Source organism: Caretta caretta, chromosome 11 (assembly GCF_965140235.1).
Source record: "Caretta caretta isolate rCarCar2 chromosome 11, rCarCar1.hap1, whole genome shotgun sequence".
Taxonomy (NCBI): Eukaryota; Metazoa; Chordata; order Testudines; family Cheloniidae; genus Caretta; species Caretta caretta.
The window spans coordinates 25850157-25869347 of NC_134216.1; the positions used below are offsets into that span (position 1 = coordinate 25850157).

The 19191-nt window shown below is 44.6% G+C and overlaps 1 protein-coding gene across 1 annotated transcript; it reads right to left on the bottom strand.

Moving 5' to 3' along the window:
- Window positions 1-8061: 8061 nt before the first annotated feature.
- Window positions 8062-9898, bottom strand: LOC142068441 (uncharacterized). The gene is made up of 2 exons (XM_075117611.1): window positions 9009-9898; window positions 8062-8620 (listed from the first exon to the last, which is right to left on the bottom strand). Exons 1-2 carry the CDS (start codon window positions 9586-9588, stop codon window positions 8079-8081), a joined length of 1122 nt encoding a protein of 373 aa, XP_074973712.1. The 5' UTR covers window positions 9589-9898; the 3' UTR covers window positions 8062-8078.
- Between the last annotated feature and the right edge of the window lie 9293 nt (window positions 9899-19191).

Genomic DNA, 19191 nt, shown 5'->3' on the forward strand with positions numbered 1-19191 from the left:
ACCAGGTGATCTTGAACAGTTAATGAGAACTAGCTCACTCAAAGTGAACACAGATGGAGTCGCTGGCTGATCAGGGAACAAAAACAACCTCAAGATATTACATTATTTTAGCACCATAGTATGTCTAATAAAAGGTATTCTTATTTACTATGAAGATTTGTGCTGCACATTGCAGTGTTGAATTATGCATAAGAAGGATTGCATTAAGTTACCCAAATGTTAATGCCTCTCTTTTAATTACTAGTACTTAATATCTGAAGTAATAATAATCATGTATAGTCAAGTAATAATAATCAAATAACAATCATATTTAATCCCGGGTCTTTTCACTTACTTTTGAATCTAAACACTTTGGAATAAATCTGAACTGTAATGGCAAAACCTAACCTAAATTTCCCAAGAAGAATAAATATTCTAACATTCCAGAGGTAATCATTGTCCTTAATAACACCTGATATGATTGAGGCTTTTAACAAAAGGGCTGCTACCTTGAAACTTTTTACTGCTGCTCATAATTTGACTGTCAAGAAAAGTTAGTCAATTGAATAAATGCATATTATTAATAAAGGTAGGTATGTGATGGGGTATGCAAACTCCACATCCAACACGGGAAACTAAGGGTTAAAATCTTTCACTGGAAAAAGGGGAAAGATCCTGCACAAACTGTCTGAACTGCCAAGGCTAGAGGCAATCTGGTTGAAGGTCCAGGTCCAGGTAGGGACATGTGCATCCTGGAAATGAATGCATGACTGTGCAGATGGTGTTGATGGAAGGACTTTAGCTTTTTCAACCATGGTGTCCTTTTCTGGGAAGTTGGACTGCTCGGAAGAGATGGAGTCCATCTGACCAAGAAAGCAAAGAACATCTTTGGACACCAATTTGCCAACTTAGTAAAAAGGGCTTTAAACTAGGTTCAAAGGGGGCTGGTGACAAAACCCCACAGGTACTTCCTTCCTGTGCCTCTTTTATCAGCCCTCAGATAATGGGACCAACTGAGTTCTTACCCCAGCCAGCCCATCAGCCTGATTAGATCATTATCCCCAATCAGCGTCTCCTGGGGCACTAATTAGCCTCTAAATGATCAGGTTGCAGGTCAGATATTTACTCCCTGCACTCTGTCACAATGGGTATAGCTTTTTCAGGAAGAAAAGGCAGGGAAAGTGGGGGGGGAGAGGTGTTATATTATACATCAAGAGCATATACACTTGTTCTGAGGTCCAGAAGAAGTGAGAATCAGACCAGTTGAAGTCTCTGGCTGAGAATAAAAGGGGAAAACAACAGGGGTTGATGTCACAGTGGTCTCTAGACCAACTGTGACACACAGGCCCACTGATAGTTCACTACTCTGTTAGCAACTCTTGTCAGGCTGGACAAACTCACTACACCTAGCACATTGCTCTCGTAGTATTTATCAATAAAGAGCATCACATCAGGCATCAAAAGAAAGCTCATATACCACTAGTCATCATAACCATTGTGAAATGTATGTACAAGTGTTATTTAAGAAGTTGTATGTATGTACCAAAAATATGTTTACAATTGGTGTCCCAGGCAGAATTGACAAGCAGCTTTTGCCAGACAGAGCATTGTGGAATCAGCTATCCACCCTGTCTCTACTGTAAATTAAGCATTGTGAAACCAACACAAAGGAAGCTCCATTTGCATATTAAGTCAACAGGAAAAAACAGGTTGATGGGCGGAGGGGGGGATCTGAAATCAGCATGGGAACACAACAGAGAGTCAAACCACAAGGAGCAGTCTCATCTCTGGGGTCAAAACAATGAGTTTTGGGAAAATATAAGGAGAACCCACATGACTTTTTGTCATCTATTTCACTGAGGGACACTCTTGGCAAACTGGAGTGATTCATGACCGCTATGGATCCTGGTTTTGACTGAAAACCAGAAAACTCAGCAGAAAGTCTTTGAGGGTGAGAAACCACTGCAAACAAGAATTGTATCCTGCTGAAGTTACCATATTTCTAAGAGAATAAATGTATGCTTTGGGTTTTTTTGTAACTAATTCTGTTCTCACTACCCTTACTCTGTATCCCTGATATCTCTGTTCTTTGTTAATAAACTTATTCTTGGTTTTATTATAAAATCATCTTGGTGCTTTATTATTAAGTAAAATATGACTCCTCAGCTGAACCAAACATGCTGGTGTGTACACCTTCTCTTTGGAGACAGCAAACTTGGTAATTTCTGTGAGTTCCAAGTAAAAGGGTCTGAATGCTACAGAGGAATGCTCTTCAAGGGAGCTTGAGGACTGGATACACCTAAAGTTAACCTTCACGGCAAAACAGAGTCTGGCAGAGCTTCTGAGGAGATTGTTTGAGTGGCTAAGAGACTGGAGTGACAGAGAGCTGACACCCAGTTTAGAACCAGCAAGTTAGATATATTCAGGAAGTTCATCCTAGGATATGTAAAGAATTAGCTGAAACAATCTCAGAACCAATCTCATCATTTTTGAGAACTCATGGTGGACAGGTGAGTTCTCTCTGAAGAAGGGCAAACACAGTGCCTATGTGACAGAATGACTGTCACATTGGGGGCAAGAAAAAAAAACAAGCAGCTGCCTCTCATTTATCAGTCCTATCAGTAAGAGTAGGAGTAAGAGAGGTTTGGGCCTATATAAACCAGACCCAGTTCATTTCAATGAGGGGAGGGAGAGAAATATAGGTGGGATAAAAAGCAATCAGTAACAAGGGAGGTTTGGGTTCAATATTAGGAAAAACTATCTAACTGTAAGGCCAGTTAAGTTTTGGAATAGGCTTACAAGGTAGGCTGTGGAATCCCTGTCACTGGAGATTTTTAAGAACACGTTAGACAAACACCAGTCAGGGATGGTCTAGGTATATTTGCTCCTTCCTCAGCACAGGGGGTAGGATGAGATGACCTCTCAAGATCCCTTCCAGCCCTACATTTCTATGACTGTATAATACTATAAGAACTTCTAGCTGTGATATTCTAAACAGCAGCTTTGAAGGAAGGGGAGGAAATAGGCTAGATGGATTTGCAGATGGGAAAAGGCAGAAGAGTCCTCTTGATCACTTATGTTTTGTATTTTTAAAGGTAATTATCAGCATAGTGTCTACGCCGAGATTGTAACAACAATTCTTTTCACAGTCACCTGCAGAACACTTGGTTTGTTGAGCTTTGAAGCAAACAGCAGAATATTTCCTGAACCAAACCATAACGGTAAACATTTCATTTTTGAACCTAATCAAATCAGGCACCAGCTCTTACTTATCCATCTGTGAAAAAGCTGACTGCCAAATACTCCCTGAAGCAATGGGATTATAAGCAACTTAATTTTTACTTCTCTGAAGAAAGAGGAATGGTTTTATTACCTGAAAGATGGGGGACGGAAAGGGGGAAAATGACCCCTGTAGGTTTTGTTTAGGAGAAGTAAAGGATGTGAATTTGTGCCCTAAGAAATAAGGCAGTCTTCTGTGAACCTTTCCCAAGGGACTTTGAACAGTAGAATCTGCTTGCTCTCCTGTTTATTGATAGATGGAGTTGACTAAAATAAAGTGCTGCCTGCTGACCCACCCATCATAGTTCAGATTCAAAATATCCATTCACCAAATACCCCAAATCATCTCCAGAAGGTAGTTCTTCTAGGAACAATGGTACCGTAAACATGTGGTTGGTGCCATGACATCTTTCTAAACAGACAACTTCAGAAGGCGACAAACAACATGATAGTGCTGGCACATGCAGATAATAGTCTGAATAACAGAATACTACATTTAATTAATATGTTTGGCCTAGTTTTAGTTAGAACTACATCATGCAAAAATAGATTATTTTGGTGATCTCCATGATCTACTTCTTATCTGGCCCGGTTTTGCTTTGGGGGCTTCTGGGGTTTTTGTTTGGGGCTTTTTGGAACCACCCAGATAAGTGTTCTGTGATTTATTAAAAAACAAGGTTGATTAGCTAAAAGTTCTGAATAGGATTACAGATCCTTTGAAAACAACCTATTAGTTGAATTATGACACATTTACTTGGACATTTTAAACAAATGTAGAAAGCTGACAAAATCAATCTTAGCAGAAGATGGAAAATATAGTGGATAGAAAATCTTAAATTGACTCTCTTGAAAAAATTTCAAGAGAAATTTTAATAACTAGTACTAGTATGTGCCTTGTCCATGCAAAACATGGGGACTGACCTCCTCGAATTGCCCCGGAGAAGCAAACCACTGTGAAGGGGAAAAATAAGTAAAATACACGCTGCTCTTTGCTAGGAATGACATGGAGATGCACTGACTAATCAGGAGTTATAAAGGGATCATGTCTCAGGTGCACAGGTGGAACACACATAGGGTATGTCTACACTACGGAATAAGGTCGAATTTATAGAAGTCGGTTTTTTAGAAATCGGTTTTATAAATTCGAGTGTGTGTGTCCCCACAGTAAATGCTCTAAGTGCATTAAGTGCATTAACTCGGCGGAGCGCTTCCACAGTACCGAGGCAAGCGTCGACTTCCGGAGCGTTGCACTGTGGGTAGCTATCCCACAGTTCCCGCAGTCTCCGCTGCCCATTGGAATTCTGGGTTGAGATCCCAATGCCTGATGGGGCTAAAACATTGTCGCGGGTGGTTCTGGGTACATATCGTCAGCCTCCCGTTCCCTCCCTCCCCCCGTGAAAGCAAGGGCAGACAATCATTTCGCGCCTTTTTTCCTGAGTTACCTGTGCAGACGCCATACCATGGCAAGCATGGAGCCCGCTCAGGTAACCGTCACCCTATGTCTCCTGGGTGCTGGCAGACGCGGTACGGCATTGCTACACAGTAGCAGCAACCCCTTGCCTTGTGGCAGCAGACGGTACAGTACGACTGGTAGCCGTCATCGTCATGTCTGAGGTGCTCCTGGTCGCCTCTGTGAGGTCGATCAGGAGCGCCTGGGCAGACATGGGCACAGGGACTAAATTTGGAGTGACTTGACCAGGTCATTCTCTTTAGTCCTGCAGTCAGTCCTATTGAACCGTCTTATGGTGAGCGGGCAGGCGATACGGACTGCTAGCAGTCGTGCTGTACCATCTTCTGCCGAGCAGTCATGAGATGTGGATGGCATGCAGTCCGTCTGCTGCCAGCCAAAGATGTAAAAGATAGATGGAGTGGGTCAAAACAAGAAATAGACCAGATTTGTTTTGTACTCATTTGCTTCCCCCCCCTCCCCTGTCTAGGGGACTCATTCTTCTAGATCACACTGCAGTCAAGGTGCAGCGAGGTAAATCTAGCCATGTATCAATCAGAGGCCAGGCTAACCTTCTTGCTCCAATAAGGACAATAACTTAGGTGCACCATTTCTTATTGGAACCCTCTGTGAAGTCCTGCCTGAAATACTCCTTGATGTAAAGCCACCCCCTTTGTTGATTTTAGCTCCCTGAAGCCAACCCTGTAAGCGCCCCTCCCAGCGTCAGAGCAATGGCAAACAATCGGGCATCTGAGAGTGCTGTCCAGAGCAGTCACAATGGAGCGCTCTGATGGGGCTAAAACATTGTCGCGGGTGGTTCTGGGTACGTGTCGTCAGGCCCCCGTTCCCTCCCTCCCTCCGTGAAAGCAAGGGCAGACAATCATTTCGCGCCTTTTTTCCTGAGTTACCTGTGCAGACGCCATACCACAGCAAGCATGGAGCCCGCTCAGGTAACCGTCACCCTATGTCTCCTGGGTGCTGGCAGACGCGGTACGGCTTTGCTGCACAGTAGCAGCAACCCCTTGCCTTCTGGCAGCAGACGGTGCAATACGACTGGTAGTCGTCCTCATCGTGTCCGAGGTGCTCCTGGCCGCGTCGGCTGGGAGCGCCTGGGCAGACATGGGCGCAGGGACTAAATTTGGAGTGACTTGACCAGGTCATTCTCTTTAGTCCTGCAGTCAGTCCTATTGAACCATCTTATGGTGAGCAGGCAGGCGATACGGACTGCTAGCAGTCGTACTGTACCATCTTCTGCCAGGCAGGCAAGAGATGAGGATTGCTAGCAGTCGTATTGCACCATCTTCTGCCAGGCAGGCAAGAGATGGGGATGGCTAGCAGGCGTACTGTACCATCTTCTGCCAAGCAGCCATGAGATGTGGATGGCATGCAGTCCTTCTGCACCGTCTGCTGCCAGCCAAAGATGTAAAAGATAGATGGAGTGGGTCAAAACAAGAAATAGACCAGATTTGTTTTGTACTCATTTGCCTCCTCCCCTGTCTAGGGGACTCATTCCTCTAGGTCACACTGCAGTCACTCACAGAGAAGGTGCAGCGAGGTAAATCTAGCCATGTATCAATCAGAGGCCAGGCTAACCTCCTTGTTCCAATAACAACGATAACTTAGGTGCACCATTTCTTATTGGAACCCTCCGTGCAGTCCTGCCTGAAATACTCCTTGATGTACAGGCACCCCCTTTGTTGATTTTAGCTCCCTGAAGCCAACCCTGTAAGCCGTGTCGTCAGTCGCCCCTCCCTCCGTCAGAGCAACGGCAGACAATCGTTCCGCGCCTTTTTTCTGTGCGGACGCCATACCACGGCAAGCATGGAGCCCGCTCAGCTCACTTTGGCAATTAGGAGCACATTAACCACCACACGCATTATTCAGCAGTATATGCAGCACCAGAACCTGGCAACGCGATACCGGGCGAGGAGGCGACGTCAGCGCGGTCCCGTGAGTGATCAGGACATGGACACAGATTTCTCTGAAAGCATGGGCCCTGCCAATGCATGCATCATGGTGCTAATGGGGCAGGTTCATGCTGTGGAACGCCGATTCTGGGCTCGGGAAACAAGCACAGACTGGTGGGACCGCATAGTGTTGCAGGTCTGGGACGATTCCCAGTGGCTACGAAACTTTCGCATGCGTAAGGGCACTTTCATGGAACTTTGTGACTTGCTTTCCCCTGTCCTGAAGCGCATGAATACCAAGATGAGAGCAGCCCTCACAGTTGAGAAGCGAGTGGCGATAGCCCTGTGGAAGCTTGCAACGCCAGACAGCTACCGGTCAGTTGGGAATCAATTTGGAGTGGGCAAATCTACTGTGGGGGCTGCTGTGATGCAAGTAGCCCACGCAATCAAAGATCTGCTGATATCAAGGGTAGTGACCCTGGGAAATGTGCAGGTCATAGTGGATGGCTTTGCTGCAATGGGATTCCCTAACTGTGGTGGGGCTATAGATGGAACCCATATCCCTATCTTGGCACCGGAGCACCAAGCCGCCGAGTACATAAACCGCAAGGGGTACTTTTCAATAGTGCTGCAAGCTCTGGTGGATCACAAGGGACGTTTCACCAACATCAACGTGGGATGGCCGGGAAAGGTGCATGATGCTCGCATCTTCAGGAACTCTGGTCTGTTTCAAAAGCTGCAGGAAGGGACTTTATTCCCAGACCAGAAAATAACTGTTGGGGATGTTGAAATGCCTATATGTATCCTTGGGGACCCAGCCTACCCCTTAATGCCATGGCTCATGAAGCCGTACACAGGCAGCCTGGACAGTGGTCAGGAGCTGTTCAACTACAGGCTGAGCAAGTGCAGAATGGTGGTAGAATGTGCATTTGGACGTTTAAAGGCGCGCTGGCGCAGTTTATTGACTCGCTTAGACCTCAGCGAAACCAATATTCCCACTGTTATTACTGCTTGCTGTGTGCTCCACAATATCTGTGAGAGTAAGGGGGAGACGTTTATGGCGGGGTGGGAGGTTGAGGCAAATCGCCTGGCTGCTGGTTACGCGCAGCCAGACACCAGGGCGGTTAGAAGAGCACAGGAGGGCGCGGTACGCATCAGAGAAGCTTTGAAAAACAGTTTCATGACTGGCCAGGCTACGGTGTAAAAGTTCTGTTTGTTTCTCCTTGATGAACCCCCCCGCCCCTTGGTTCACTCTACTTCCCTGTAAGCTAACCACCCTCCCCTCCTCCCTTTAATCATTGCTTGCAGAGCCAATAAAGTCATTGCTGCTTCACAGTCATGCATTCGTTATTCATTCATCACACAAACAGGGGGATGACTACCAAGGTATCCCAGGAGGGGTGGTGGAGGAGGGAAGGAAAATGCCACACAGCACTTTAAGCACAGCACTTTAAAAGTTTACAACTTTAAAATTTATTGAATGACAGCCTTCTTTTTTTTGGGCAATCCTCTGTGGGGGAGTGGCTGGTTGGCCGGAGGCCTCCCCACCGTGTTCTTGGGCGTCTGGGTGTGGAGGCTATGGAACTTGGGGAGGAGGGCGGTTGGTTACAGAGGGGCTGCAGTGGCAGTCTGTGCTCCAGCTGCCTTTGCTGCAGCTCAACCATACACTGGAGCATACTGGTTTGGTCCTGCAGCAGCCTCAGCATTGAATCCTGCCTCCTCTCATCACGCTGCCGCCACCTTTGAGCTTCAGCCCTGTCTTCAGCCCGCCACTTACTCTCTTCAGCCCGCCACTTACTCTCTTCAGCCCTCCACCTCTCCTCCCGGTCATTTTGTGCTTTCCTGCACTCTGACATTATTTGCCTCCACGCATTCGTCTGTGCTCTGTCAGTGTGGGAGGACAGCATGAGCTCGGAGAACATTTCATCGCGAGTGCGTTTTTTTTTCTTTCTAAGCTTCACTAGCCTCTGGGAAGGAGAAGATCCTGTGATCATTGAAACACATGCAGCTGGTGGAGAAAAAAAAAGGGACAGCGGTATTTAAAAAGACACATTTTATAAAACAGTGGCTACACTCTTTCAGGGTAAACCTTGAAAGTTAACATTACATACATAGCACATGTGCTTTCGTTACAAGGTCGCATTTTGCCTCCTCCCACCGCGTGAACGGATTTTGGTTGAATGCCAGCAAACATACACTGCAATGCTTTGTTCTACAGTGATTCCCCAGTACGTGTTGCTGGCCTGGAGTGGTAAAGTGTCCTACCATGAAGGACGAAATAAGGCTGCCCTCCCCAGAAACCTTTTGCAAAGGCAGAACCGCAAATGCCAGGGCAAAGTAATCCTTTCACATGCTTGCTTTTAAACCATGTATAGCATTTTAAAAGGTACACTCACCAGAGGTCCCTTCTCCGCCTGCTGAGTCCAGGAGGCAGCCTTGGGTGGGTTCGGGGGGTACTGGCTCCAGGTCTAGGGTGAGAAACAGTTCCTGGCTGTCGGGAAAACCGGTTTCTCCGCTTGCTTGCTGTGAGCTATCTACAACCTCCTCCTCATCATCTTCTTCGTCCCCAAAACCTACTTCTGTATTGCCTCCATCTCCATTGAAGGAGTCAAACAACACGGCTGGGGTAGTGGTGGCTGAACCCCCTAAAATGGCATGCAGCTCATCATAGAAGCGGCATGTTTGGGGCTCTGACCCAGAGCGGCCGTTCGCCTCTCTGGTTTTCTGGTAGGCTTGCCTCAGCTCCTTCAGTTTCACGCGGCACTGCTTCGGGTCCCTGTTATGGCCTCTGTCCTTCATGCCCTGGGAGATTTTCAGAAAGGTTTTGGCATTTCGAAAACTGGAACGGAGTTCTGATAGCACGGATTCCTCTCCCCAAACAGCGATCAGATCCCGTACCTCCCGTTCAGTCCATGCTGGAGCTCTTTTGCGATTCTGGGACTCCATCATGGTCACCTCTGCTGATGAGCTCTGCATGGTCACCTGCAGCTTGCCACGCTGGCCAAACAGGAAATGAGATTCAAAAGTTCGCGGTTCTTTTCCTGTCTACCTGGCCAGTGCATCTGAGTTGAGAGCGCTGTCCAGAGCGGTCAGAATGGAGCACTCTGGGATAGCTCCCGGAGGCCAATACCATCGAATTGTGTCCACAGTACCCCAAATTCGAGCCGGCAAGGTCGATTTAAGCGCTAATCCACTTGTCAGGGGTGGAGTAAGGAAATCGATTTTAAGAGCCCTTTAAGTCGAAATAAAGGGCTTCATTGTGTGGACGGGTGCAGGTTTAAATCGATTTAACGCTGCTAAATTCGATCTAAAGTCCTAGTGTAGACCAGGGCATAGTGAACTATCCCTTATTATAGTGTTGTGCTTTTCTTCCCCACTTAGAATCATAGAATCATAGAATATCAGGGTTGGAAGGGACCTCAGGAGGTCATCTAGTCCAACCCCCTGCTCAAAGCAGGACCGATCCCCAACTAAATCATCCCAGCCAGGGCTTTGTCAAGCCTGACCTTAAAAACTTCTAATGAAGGAGATTCCACCACCTCCCTAGGTAACGCATTCCAGTGTTTCACCACCCTCCTAGTGAAAAAGTTTTTCCTAATATCCAACCTAATCCTCCCCCACTGCAACTTGAGACCCTTACTCCTTGTTCTGTCATCTGCTACCACTGAGAACAGTCTAGATCCATCCTCTTTAGAATCCCCTTTCAGGTAGTTGAAAGCAGCTATCAAATCCCCCCTCATTCTTCTCTTCCGCAGACTAAACATCCCCAGTTCCCTCAGCCTCTCCTCATAAGTCATGTGTTCCAGTCCCCTAATCATTTTTGTTGCCCTCCACTGGACTCTTTCCAATTTTTCCACATCCTTCTTGTAGTGTGGGGCTCAAAACTGGACACAGTACTCCAGATGAGGCCTCACCAGTGTCGAATAGAGGGGGACGATCACGTCCCTCGATCTGCTGGCAATGCCCCTACTTATACATCCCAAAATGCCATTGGCTTTCTTGGCAACAAGGGCACACTGTTGACTCATATCCAGTTTCTCGTCCACTTTAACCCCGAGGTCCTTTTCTGCAGAACTGCTGCCGAGCCATTTGGTTCTTAGTCTGTAGCGGTGCATTGGATTCTTCCGTCCTAAGTGCAGGACTCTGCACTTGTCCTTGTTGAACCTCATCAGATTTCTTTTGGCCCAATCCTCCAATTTGTCTAGGTCCCTCTGTATCCTATCCCTACCTTCCAGCGTATCTACCTCTCCTCCCAGTTTAGTGTCATCTGCAAACTTGCTGAGGGTGCAATCCACACCATCCTCCAGATCATTTATGAAGATATTGAACAAAACCGGCCCGAGGACCGACCCTTGGGGCACTCCACTTGATACCGGCTGCAATGCTCCTGGTCAAATCTGCTCACTGGAGTGGGCGATGAGGACATGGCCCTACCTACTGTCTGCCCATCTTTCCCACTTCTCGATCTACATACTTCTATGACCCCCCTCCGAGTGCCTCACAAATAGAGCAGGTCAACTGTTTTCCTCATCTACTTTTTTCCAGAAAAAAATTACAGGTCCAGCAATACCAACGTGTGTCATGAATTTGTGTCGCTATCACCTAATTGTTTCAGTTGAAACCCCCCTCCAAAACAACTGACATTTTCAAAATGAAATGTTTTAATTTCAGTTCAAAACAACTTTTCATTTTGAAATTTCCATTCATTTTATCAAAAAAAAAATTAAAAACATTTAAAAATGCTCAAGCCAGATTGTTTCATTTTATGTAGAAACATTTTGTTCAATCCAAAATGAATTTTAACTTTTTGTTTTGTCAAAAATTTTGATTTTGGTTCAATGCTAAAAGAGTTTTCTTTCTGATTATTTTAAATTGCCTGCAAACCAAAAAATCCATTATTCACAAAGCTTTATTCATAAACATTAATATATTTATCCTAAACACCCTTAATAAGCTCCATAGGGAAAAAAAAACATTATCTTATTACAGATAGATACCTAAGGCATAAACAGAATTGCCCTAGGTCACACAAGATAGGTGTGTGACCTAGGGCAAATTGGGGGGTGAAGGTAAGGCCTTGTCTACACTACCAAGTTGTGCCTGCCTTTTGCTGACCAAAAAAGGCGTGCATACACACTGCGATACGACTTTTGTCAGGCAAGATGCCTGGTTTTGGTGACTAAATACATCAACCCCAACCAGAGACTTACGTCTTTTTCCTCTACATGTTTCTCGACAAAGTGCCAGTGTAGACAGCACTCTTGATTTCATTGCTTTAATTGGCCTCCAGGAGGTGTCCCACAATGCCCATCTCTGGTCTGCAGTTTGAACCCCATGGCCTTGAAGCCAGATAAAGGAACATCTGCCCTCCTCTTTAGAAGCCCCAGGAATTTTTGAAATTCCATTTCCTGCTGGCTCGGAGAGGTCTCATCACATCTTCCCAGGTGACCATGGCGGGTTCTTGCACTAAACGCTCTCCCACTTGGACCAGTGTGGAGCTCTTGGGTCTGACCAGTATACAGGGAGAGAAGACTCTGCAGATCCAGCTGCGCTTGAGCCGTAGGAATTGGGATACCTAGGGCACATTTCTTGAGGCTTGTGCGAAAAGGGTTATGAGCGGGACACGCTGCTCCGGTGCTTCACCTAAAACCTGCCGGTTCTGTAAGCAGCTGGACGCTATTCTTGGTGGCAACCCCACCTCCACTGCCAAGAGTGCCGTGGATACTTCAGAGGGAACGGATGCAGAGGACAAAGTTATTGATGAAGAGGTGGAGTTAGATGAGGATGTGCAGCTCCAGGCAGGGTCGCCCGGTGGAGCAGGCAGCCAGGAATGTTCTCCATTCCAGAGGTATCTAGTCAGTCTCAGCAATCGCTCTTCGGGGAGCAAGAAGCAGGAGATGAGATGGCTGGTAAGTGGCTGTGGATTGTGTAGTGCGGAGCTGGGTTCAGAGTATGGAAATGTGGGAGGCTAGCTGTGTTTCTGTGAAGTGGACATTTCCCTGTGTAGCTAATAAGTACAGCGGAACAAGGTGTTGATGCACACCAAGATCTCATGAGAATCCTCCAGAGAGATCTGCAGGAAAGTTTCCTAGAGGTACTCAGTAATCCTCTGATGAAGGTTCTATGGCAGAGCTGCTTTGTTCCTTCCCCCACTTCAGGAAACTTTCCTGCGCCATTCTGCAATCACTTGTGCAGGGACCAAAGCGGAACATAGGCGCGCAGCATAGGGAGCAGGATGGAAGCCACAAGCATGGAGTAGATGTACCTTGGTTTCCCTGCTTACCCTTAGGAGTGAGATGTCTGCTAGAATGACCCCTGCCTGTGGAAAAGTGCGGGAGAATTTTAGCATGTTTCCATAGAATGCTGCACCACAACCCTTGCAAAGAGTGTGTGCTCTTTTCCCCATGTGGAGCACTCCCCACCCCCGCCAACACTCACCATGCTTTGGCTGTTCGCGGAGACATGTGCCTGGCTAGGGTCAGTGAGAAAGTGATTGCAAAAGGTGTATTTAACTGAAATGTTACAATGCTGTGCGTGAATTTAATAATCCCACTTCTGTGCATTGTCCCCTGTGCTTCTCCAGATGTGGCCTTCAGGAACACCCCACGCACCACTGCCAAGCATCTCCGCCAGGTAAGTAAGCACCCAAGATGCAGCAAAGAAGACATGTTCCGGGAGGTACTGCAGTGCTCCAATGCAGAAAAAAGGAACATAAGGAGTTCTGGGAAGCCAAACAGTCGGACAGAAAAGAGAATCAAGCATTTGTTAAGGACACAACTGAGAGGACGATTAAAATATTGGAGGAGAAAACGCAGATGCTGCAGTCCTTAATAGTGCTACAAACTGAGCAGATCCATGCTTACCCTCCCCTACAACATATTCAAAACACTTTTCCATGCTCCCCCACAAACTCTACCCGCACATTCCTTTCCACCTTCTGGGACTTCTCGGTTTCCCCTTCACTCCACCCCCTCGTACAACTTTCACAATGATAGCTGGACCTACACATAGTTGTGAAAGTCTGGCCTTCCCTGGTCCTTCCTTTCCCAACCGGCATCTGTGTGTTTGTGTGTGCTGTTTCTTGCTCAATAAAAGCAAAACGTTTTTAATGGTGAATCACCTTTATTTTTTTTCCTACAAATTCAGATTGCAGGCAGAACCAATACATGCATAGGCATTGCAATCATGTCTCACAGGAATATAAGGCCAAAAATGACATTATTGCATCCTAGGAAAACTAACACCAGTGACAGAGATATATATTACTGGTGCTCATTTTCAAAATGCTGCCTCAAAGCCTCCCTGATTCTAATTGCCCCCCTCTGGGCTCCTCTGAGAGCCATAGTACCTGGCTGCTCAAAATCAGTGGCCAAGCGGTCTGTCTCAACACTCCACGCGAGCAAACCTTTCACCCTTAGCTTCACAGAGATTATGTAACATACAGCACGCAGCTATGACCATGGGAATATTATCCTCATTAGGTCTAGCCTGCCAGCGTGCATTTAATCTGCCAAAGGCCCATTCAACTGCCATCCAGCACTTACTCAGCCTGTTGCTGAACCGCTCCGTACTGCTGTCCAGGTGTCCCATGCAAGGTTTCATGAGCCACGGCTATAAGGATTATGCCAGGTCTCCCAGGATCACTATGGGCATTTCAAAATCCCCTCACTGTAACCTTCTGGTTTGCAAAGAAAGTCCCCGCTTGCAGCTTTCTGTACAGGGCGGTGTTCCTGAAGAAACGTGTGTCATGAACCTTCCCGGACCACCCACCATTGATGTCAGTGAAACACCCTCAGTGATCCACAAATGCCTGTAACACCATGGAGAAGTACCCCTTTCTATTAATGTACTCTGTTGCAAGGTGGTCTGGTGCCAAAATTGGAATGTGTGTGCCATCTATCACCCCTCCACAGTTAGGGAACCCCATTTCTGCAAAGCTGTCCACTATCTCACCAAATTTCCCAGAGTCACAGTCCTTCGTAGCAAGATGTGATTTATTGCCTTGCACACTTGCATTAACACAGCCCCAGCAGTCGACTTCCCCACTCCAAATTGATTCGCGACCAATTGGTAGCAGTCTGGAGTCACCAGCTTTCACACACTGATTGCCACACGCTTCTCTAGCGAGAGGGCAGCTCTCATTCTGGTGTCCTTGTGCCGCAGGTCTGGGATGAGCTCTGTACACAGTTCCAGGTGGTTTTATGTATCCGAAAGTTCTGTAGCCACTGCTCTTCATTCCCCACCTCTATGATGACACAATTCCACCATTCAGTGCTTGTTTCCCGAGCCCAAAAGCATTGGCCTACCCTATGCAGTTGCTCAGTGAATGCCAAAAGCAATCTAAAGTTGCTCCTATCCTTATCACGCAGAATGTTGGGCGCCTGCGAGTCTTCTTCAGTTAGGAACTTGATGATTAACTGCACTGCCATCCGCGAGGTCTTCATGACAAATCATAACCTTTCCATAGACACCTTACTTGACATAATTTATACAAGATTTATTGCAATTATATAACAGTAGTAGCAACAATGATCTACATGGTCATATTTTATCAGATAATGGCACACCATCCCTTCTCACAAAGATGCCGGGGTGCACAGCAGAGAATGGCCATTGCAAAAGTGCTGTGAAAGAAAGCCGGAAGGCCATGGAGTGCTGGGACACAAAGCAATGCATCGCACGATATTTAGCCAAGTCCCAAGATGCATCACGATACGCTCCACCTTTCCACAACACCTAGCAACAGAAGGTGTCAAGCTGGACTGTGGGATAGGTACCCATGGGTACCCATAGTGCAATGCTCACACTGTTGATGATGGTGCCCCCAAAGTGTAAGTGATTTGCCGACAGAGGGAGCAAGTGTGAACATGGAATTCCAATTTTTATTACGTCGACTTTCGGGTGTCAACATCACTTTTGTTGACAAAAATTGGTAGCGTAGACATGTCCCAAGTCTCCTGAATCCAGGATTTCTGAATTGATTATTCAAAATTAGCCCCAGTGAATTCACCCTTCTGTAGTTTTAAGGAGGGATTCAGAAAAGGAAAGGGACATTGCTTGGCACACAAGATGTGTGAGACAATTCCAAATTGCACGGTCACAGAAGGAGTGATGTTAAGAGTGTGAGAACAGACAAAAGAGAAGATGTAAATCTAAAGACACCTGAGAAGAGCAAGAGAAAATGAGAGCAGGGCAGAGTTGTGCAAGACTATGAAGGGCAGGATTATGAATTTAAATCTGATATGGAAGAAGAGAAGAAACACCTGAAGCGAAGAAGCACATTGGTGATAATGGTCATGGCAGCAGGATGGAAAGAAGACTGACACCGTACTATTAAATTTGCTTCCCACACACGTTTTCATCTGATGTCACCTCTTAACATCATGTAATAAAAGACAGTAAATAAAAATGCCAGATCTGATATTGATATCAACAGGAAATAATATTATTGTGCTAGACCCTTTGAATGATGGGGCAGCAAACGTTCTTGTATTATTTCTCTGATTCTTCTCCTATCATCTTTTTAGGCTCCAGCCCAATTGATGTGACAATGCAACATGGTGAGAAGTTTTCAGCTAGGGCACTTTTGCAGCAGGAAATGCCAGCAGTCAACATGCTTTGACAAACATAAAAACTGCAGAAGTCAAGATAGATTTCACCTTTGACACAGAAAGCAGAGAAGCAGATTAGCTAGGCAGCTTTTTAAGCTGTTGGCAGGAGATAACTATTAGTTCAGTTGTAGCATTGGCCTAAAAAGGAAGTTGCCGTACTTATTACTGGAAAGAGTCTTGTTCATTAGATTGTTACACATGTCCCATTATGACTTTATGGGGCACAGGAGCATTTGAAGTCATAGTTTTGGAAATGTTTGTGTTGATGTATTGAAGTAAAGTGTATCATATCCTGTTTTCTAAATATTGCTTTGGCATTTATAGTTAACTCTTTTCAAAAAGTATAAGTTTGAAGTTCCTGAAATTTGTTTGTCTTCTCAAGGGTCTCACTCTCTTTCTTCTACTAAAAATATACACCAACACAAAACACTGTCTGATGCACATAGAAGGTGCGATTTTCAGTTTCTCACTGCTAGACAGGTTGGCAAACTGTTTAATTTTAACTTCACAGATTGCAAGGTGTGTGAATGCAACAGCTATATCCAGAATGAAATAAACCTGAACAGAAAGATGCACTGAACTACTAATCTGTCTGATATTGCTAAGGTCATAGAGGGCATACCTGGTCACTGCCTTAAGTCCTGAATGCTTCTAATAGCAGCTGTTCCTATAAGTGTCACTTTGCATTTGTCTAGAGAAATCAAGAAAGGAGTTAAATACATTGTAAAGCAGGTGACAGGCAGAGTATGTAAATTTTAATTGCTAAATTGGTTTACAGTAACAAATTTTGTGTTAAAATTGCTTTCAACATTAAAGCAAGTTATAATAAAGGTATTTACTCCAATGGGTGATTCTATTCATGAGAAGTTTATCTAAGCTAGGGTGAGTTCATTCTGAACGCAAATGTACAACATGTTAGGCCTGATCTCTAACAGGTGTAAATAAGGCCTGAAAATAAGAAGTAATTGCATCAAAGTCAATAGAGTTAAACTAATGTAAAAGAGATCAGACTCAGGCCCTATATACCTAGACCTGCTAATGTACAACCTAACTGGTTTTTGCAAGGTACATGGTAATAGGTACCTGCATACCTCAGGTCAGAATACTGCCAAGTACATAGTAAAAATCTACTCTGGGATTTTCAAAAGTAGCCTAAGGCAATCAGGCTACTCCCATGGACTTTCAACAGAATTTGGGCACCTATGTATCCTAGGCACCTTTGAAAAATCTCAGATCTAAGTGATACTAACAGGCTAGTGAGTGATTCAGAAACATATCTAAATAAGGTATTGTCCAATTTTGTTTTTAAAAGGAACCAGCTCATTAACATTTTGCAATGTAGCAAAATGTTGTAATTCCCAGCATTTCTTTTAAAATATTTTGTTTATGGAAATATATGTAAGAACTGAAAGAATCTGAGCATAACATACCTCCTTATTCTATCTCCAAGCCTTCCAGCCACTTGTACAATCTAAAGGTTTTAGAAATGGGTGTTTTGACTATAACCAGATGGCTGGAGGCTGCCAAATCATGCACATTTTCAGCATGAGTAATATTTTAGCAACTCTAGTTTTTTATCAGGTGCTTTATGAAATTTGGTCTATTTGTATCCTCTTTAATGTCAAATATACTTCTGATTTATATCATCTCATTTTCAACTGCTATGTCAAAATGGTTGCACACTAGCTATAAATTTATTGTTAAAATATTATTTTAATTCCTCATTACCTTTGCTGGTACAGTTAAGATTTCACCACTCTGCAGCAGGCAGACTCATTATTAATACACTTCTATAGATCATTCATTTTAATAAAAAAAACTTGGCTATTCTAAATAAAATCTAGAGTCTAGACCAGTGGTTCTTTACCTGGGGTGCACGCACCCCCTGGGGGTGTGAGATGCCCTTTCTGGGGGTGCGAGACATGCCAGATTTTTTTAGAACGTAAATCATCGAAAACACAAATTAAGCACAGGCACGTAAGTACAACTACTTTGTTTCATCAAACCTATGTATTTATTAACATTATAGATTTTTTTAACGATTACTGTAATATGCAAACAAAAAATATATCTAGGTTTAAAGAACTGACCTACTTCAACGATTTTTGATAAGGGGTGCGAGAACATATTTTGAGAACCAAAAGGGTGCAGGCTGCAGTAAAGGTTAAGAACCACTGGTCTAAACTATAATCAACTATCACATTCCAGGTGATTTTCTAGTTACACATACTCTAATCAGTTTCTTTACGTTCTAAGGGCAAAGTACTGAAAAATGACAGATGAGAATGCTGTTCTTTCATAACAAATGGGGGTGTGATTTTTTTTTTGGGGGGGGGGGTTGTTTTGTTTTTTTAAGAAAATAGGTAGTTCAAATAAAATAAAGAAGATTTTAATGTAACCAATGGACTTAAGAAGACAATCTAAATGTGGCCAACAGAGATAATTGGGGTTTGACTGTGATGAAATTTGGAAATAAGTAAAACATTCTTTAGAAAGTATTTTGAAAGATATTCAGCTCATTAAAGCAAAATGAACTAGCTGCCACCAATACTATTTTTTCTACTGATTATTTATTTTGTTTGTCCACAGTATTCTTAGATGCGTTCATTCCTTAAACTTAAATTATTGAAGTCAATGGGACCTAGGGTGTGCAAGGCATGCCAAACTGAATGCTAACTGTTATCAGAGCTATAGTCACATTCAGATAATTTCCATTTTGGAGATCCTAGTATAAATATTACGGAGACACTTTTTCTCCATGGCTTGGTATTTTAGACAGAGCTAATTTAATTGCATACATAGTCAGTCATATTCCACATTGGACTATCATACTCAAAGCCATTTTAACATAGGTGTTCATATTTTCTGTTTGTGCAAACTTCATATACTAGTCTAACTCATTACAGCACAGATCAAGTGTCCTAGGATTCAAGAGTTGTCCCTTGGTAAGATGTACAGGACTGGACGC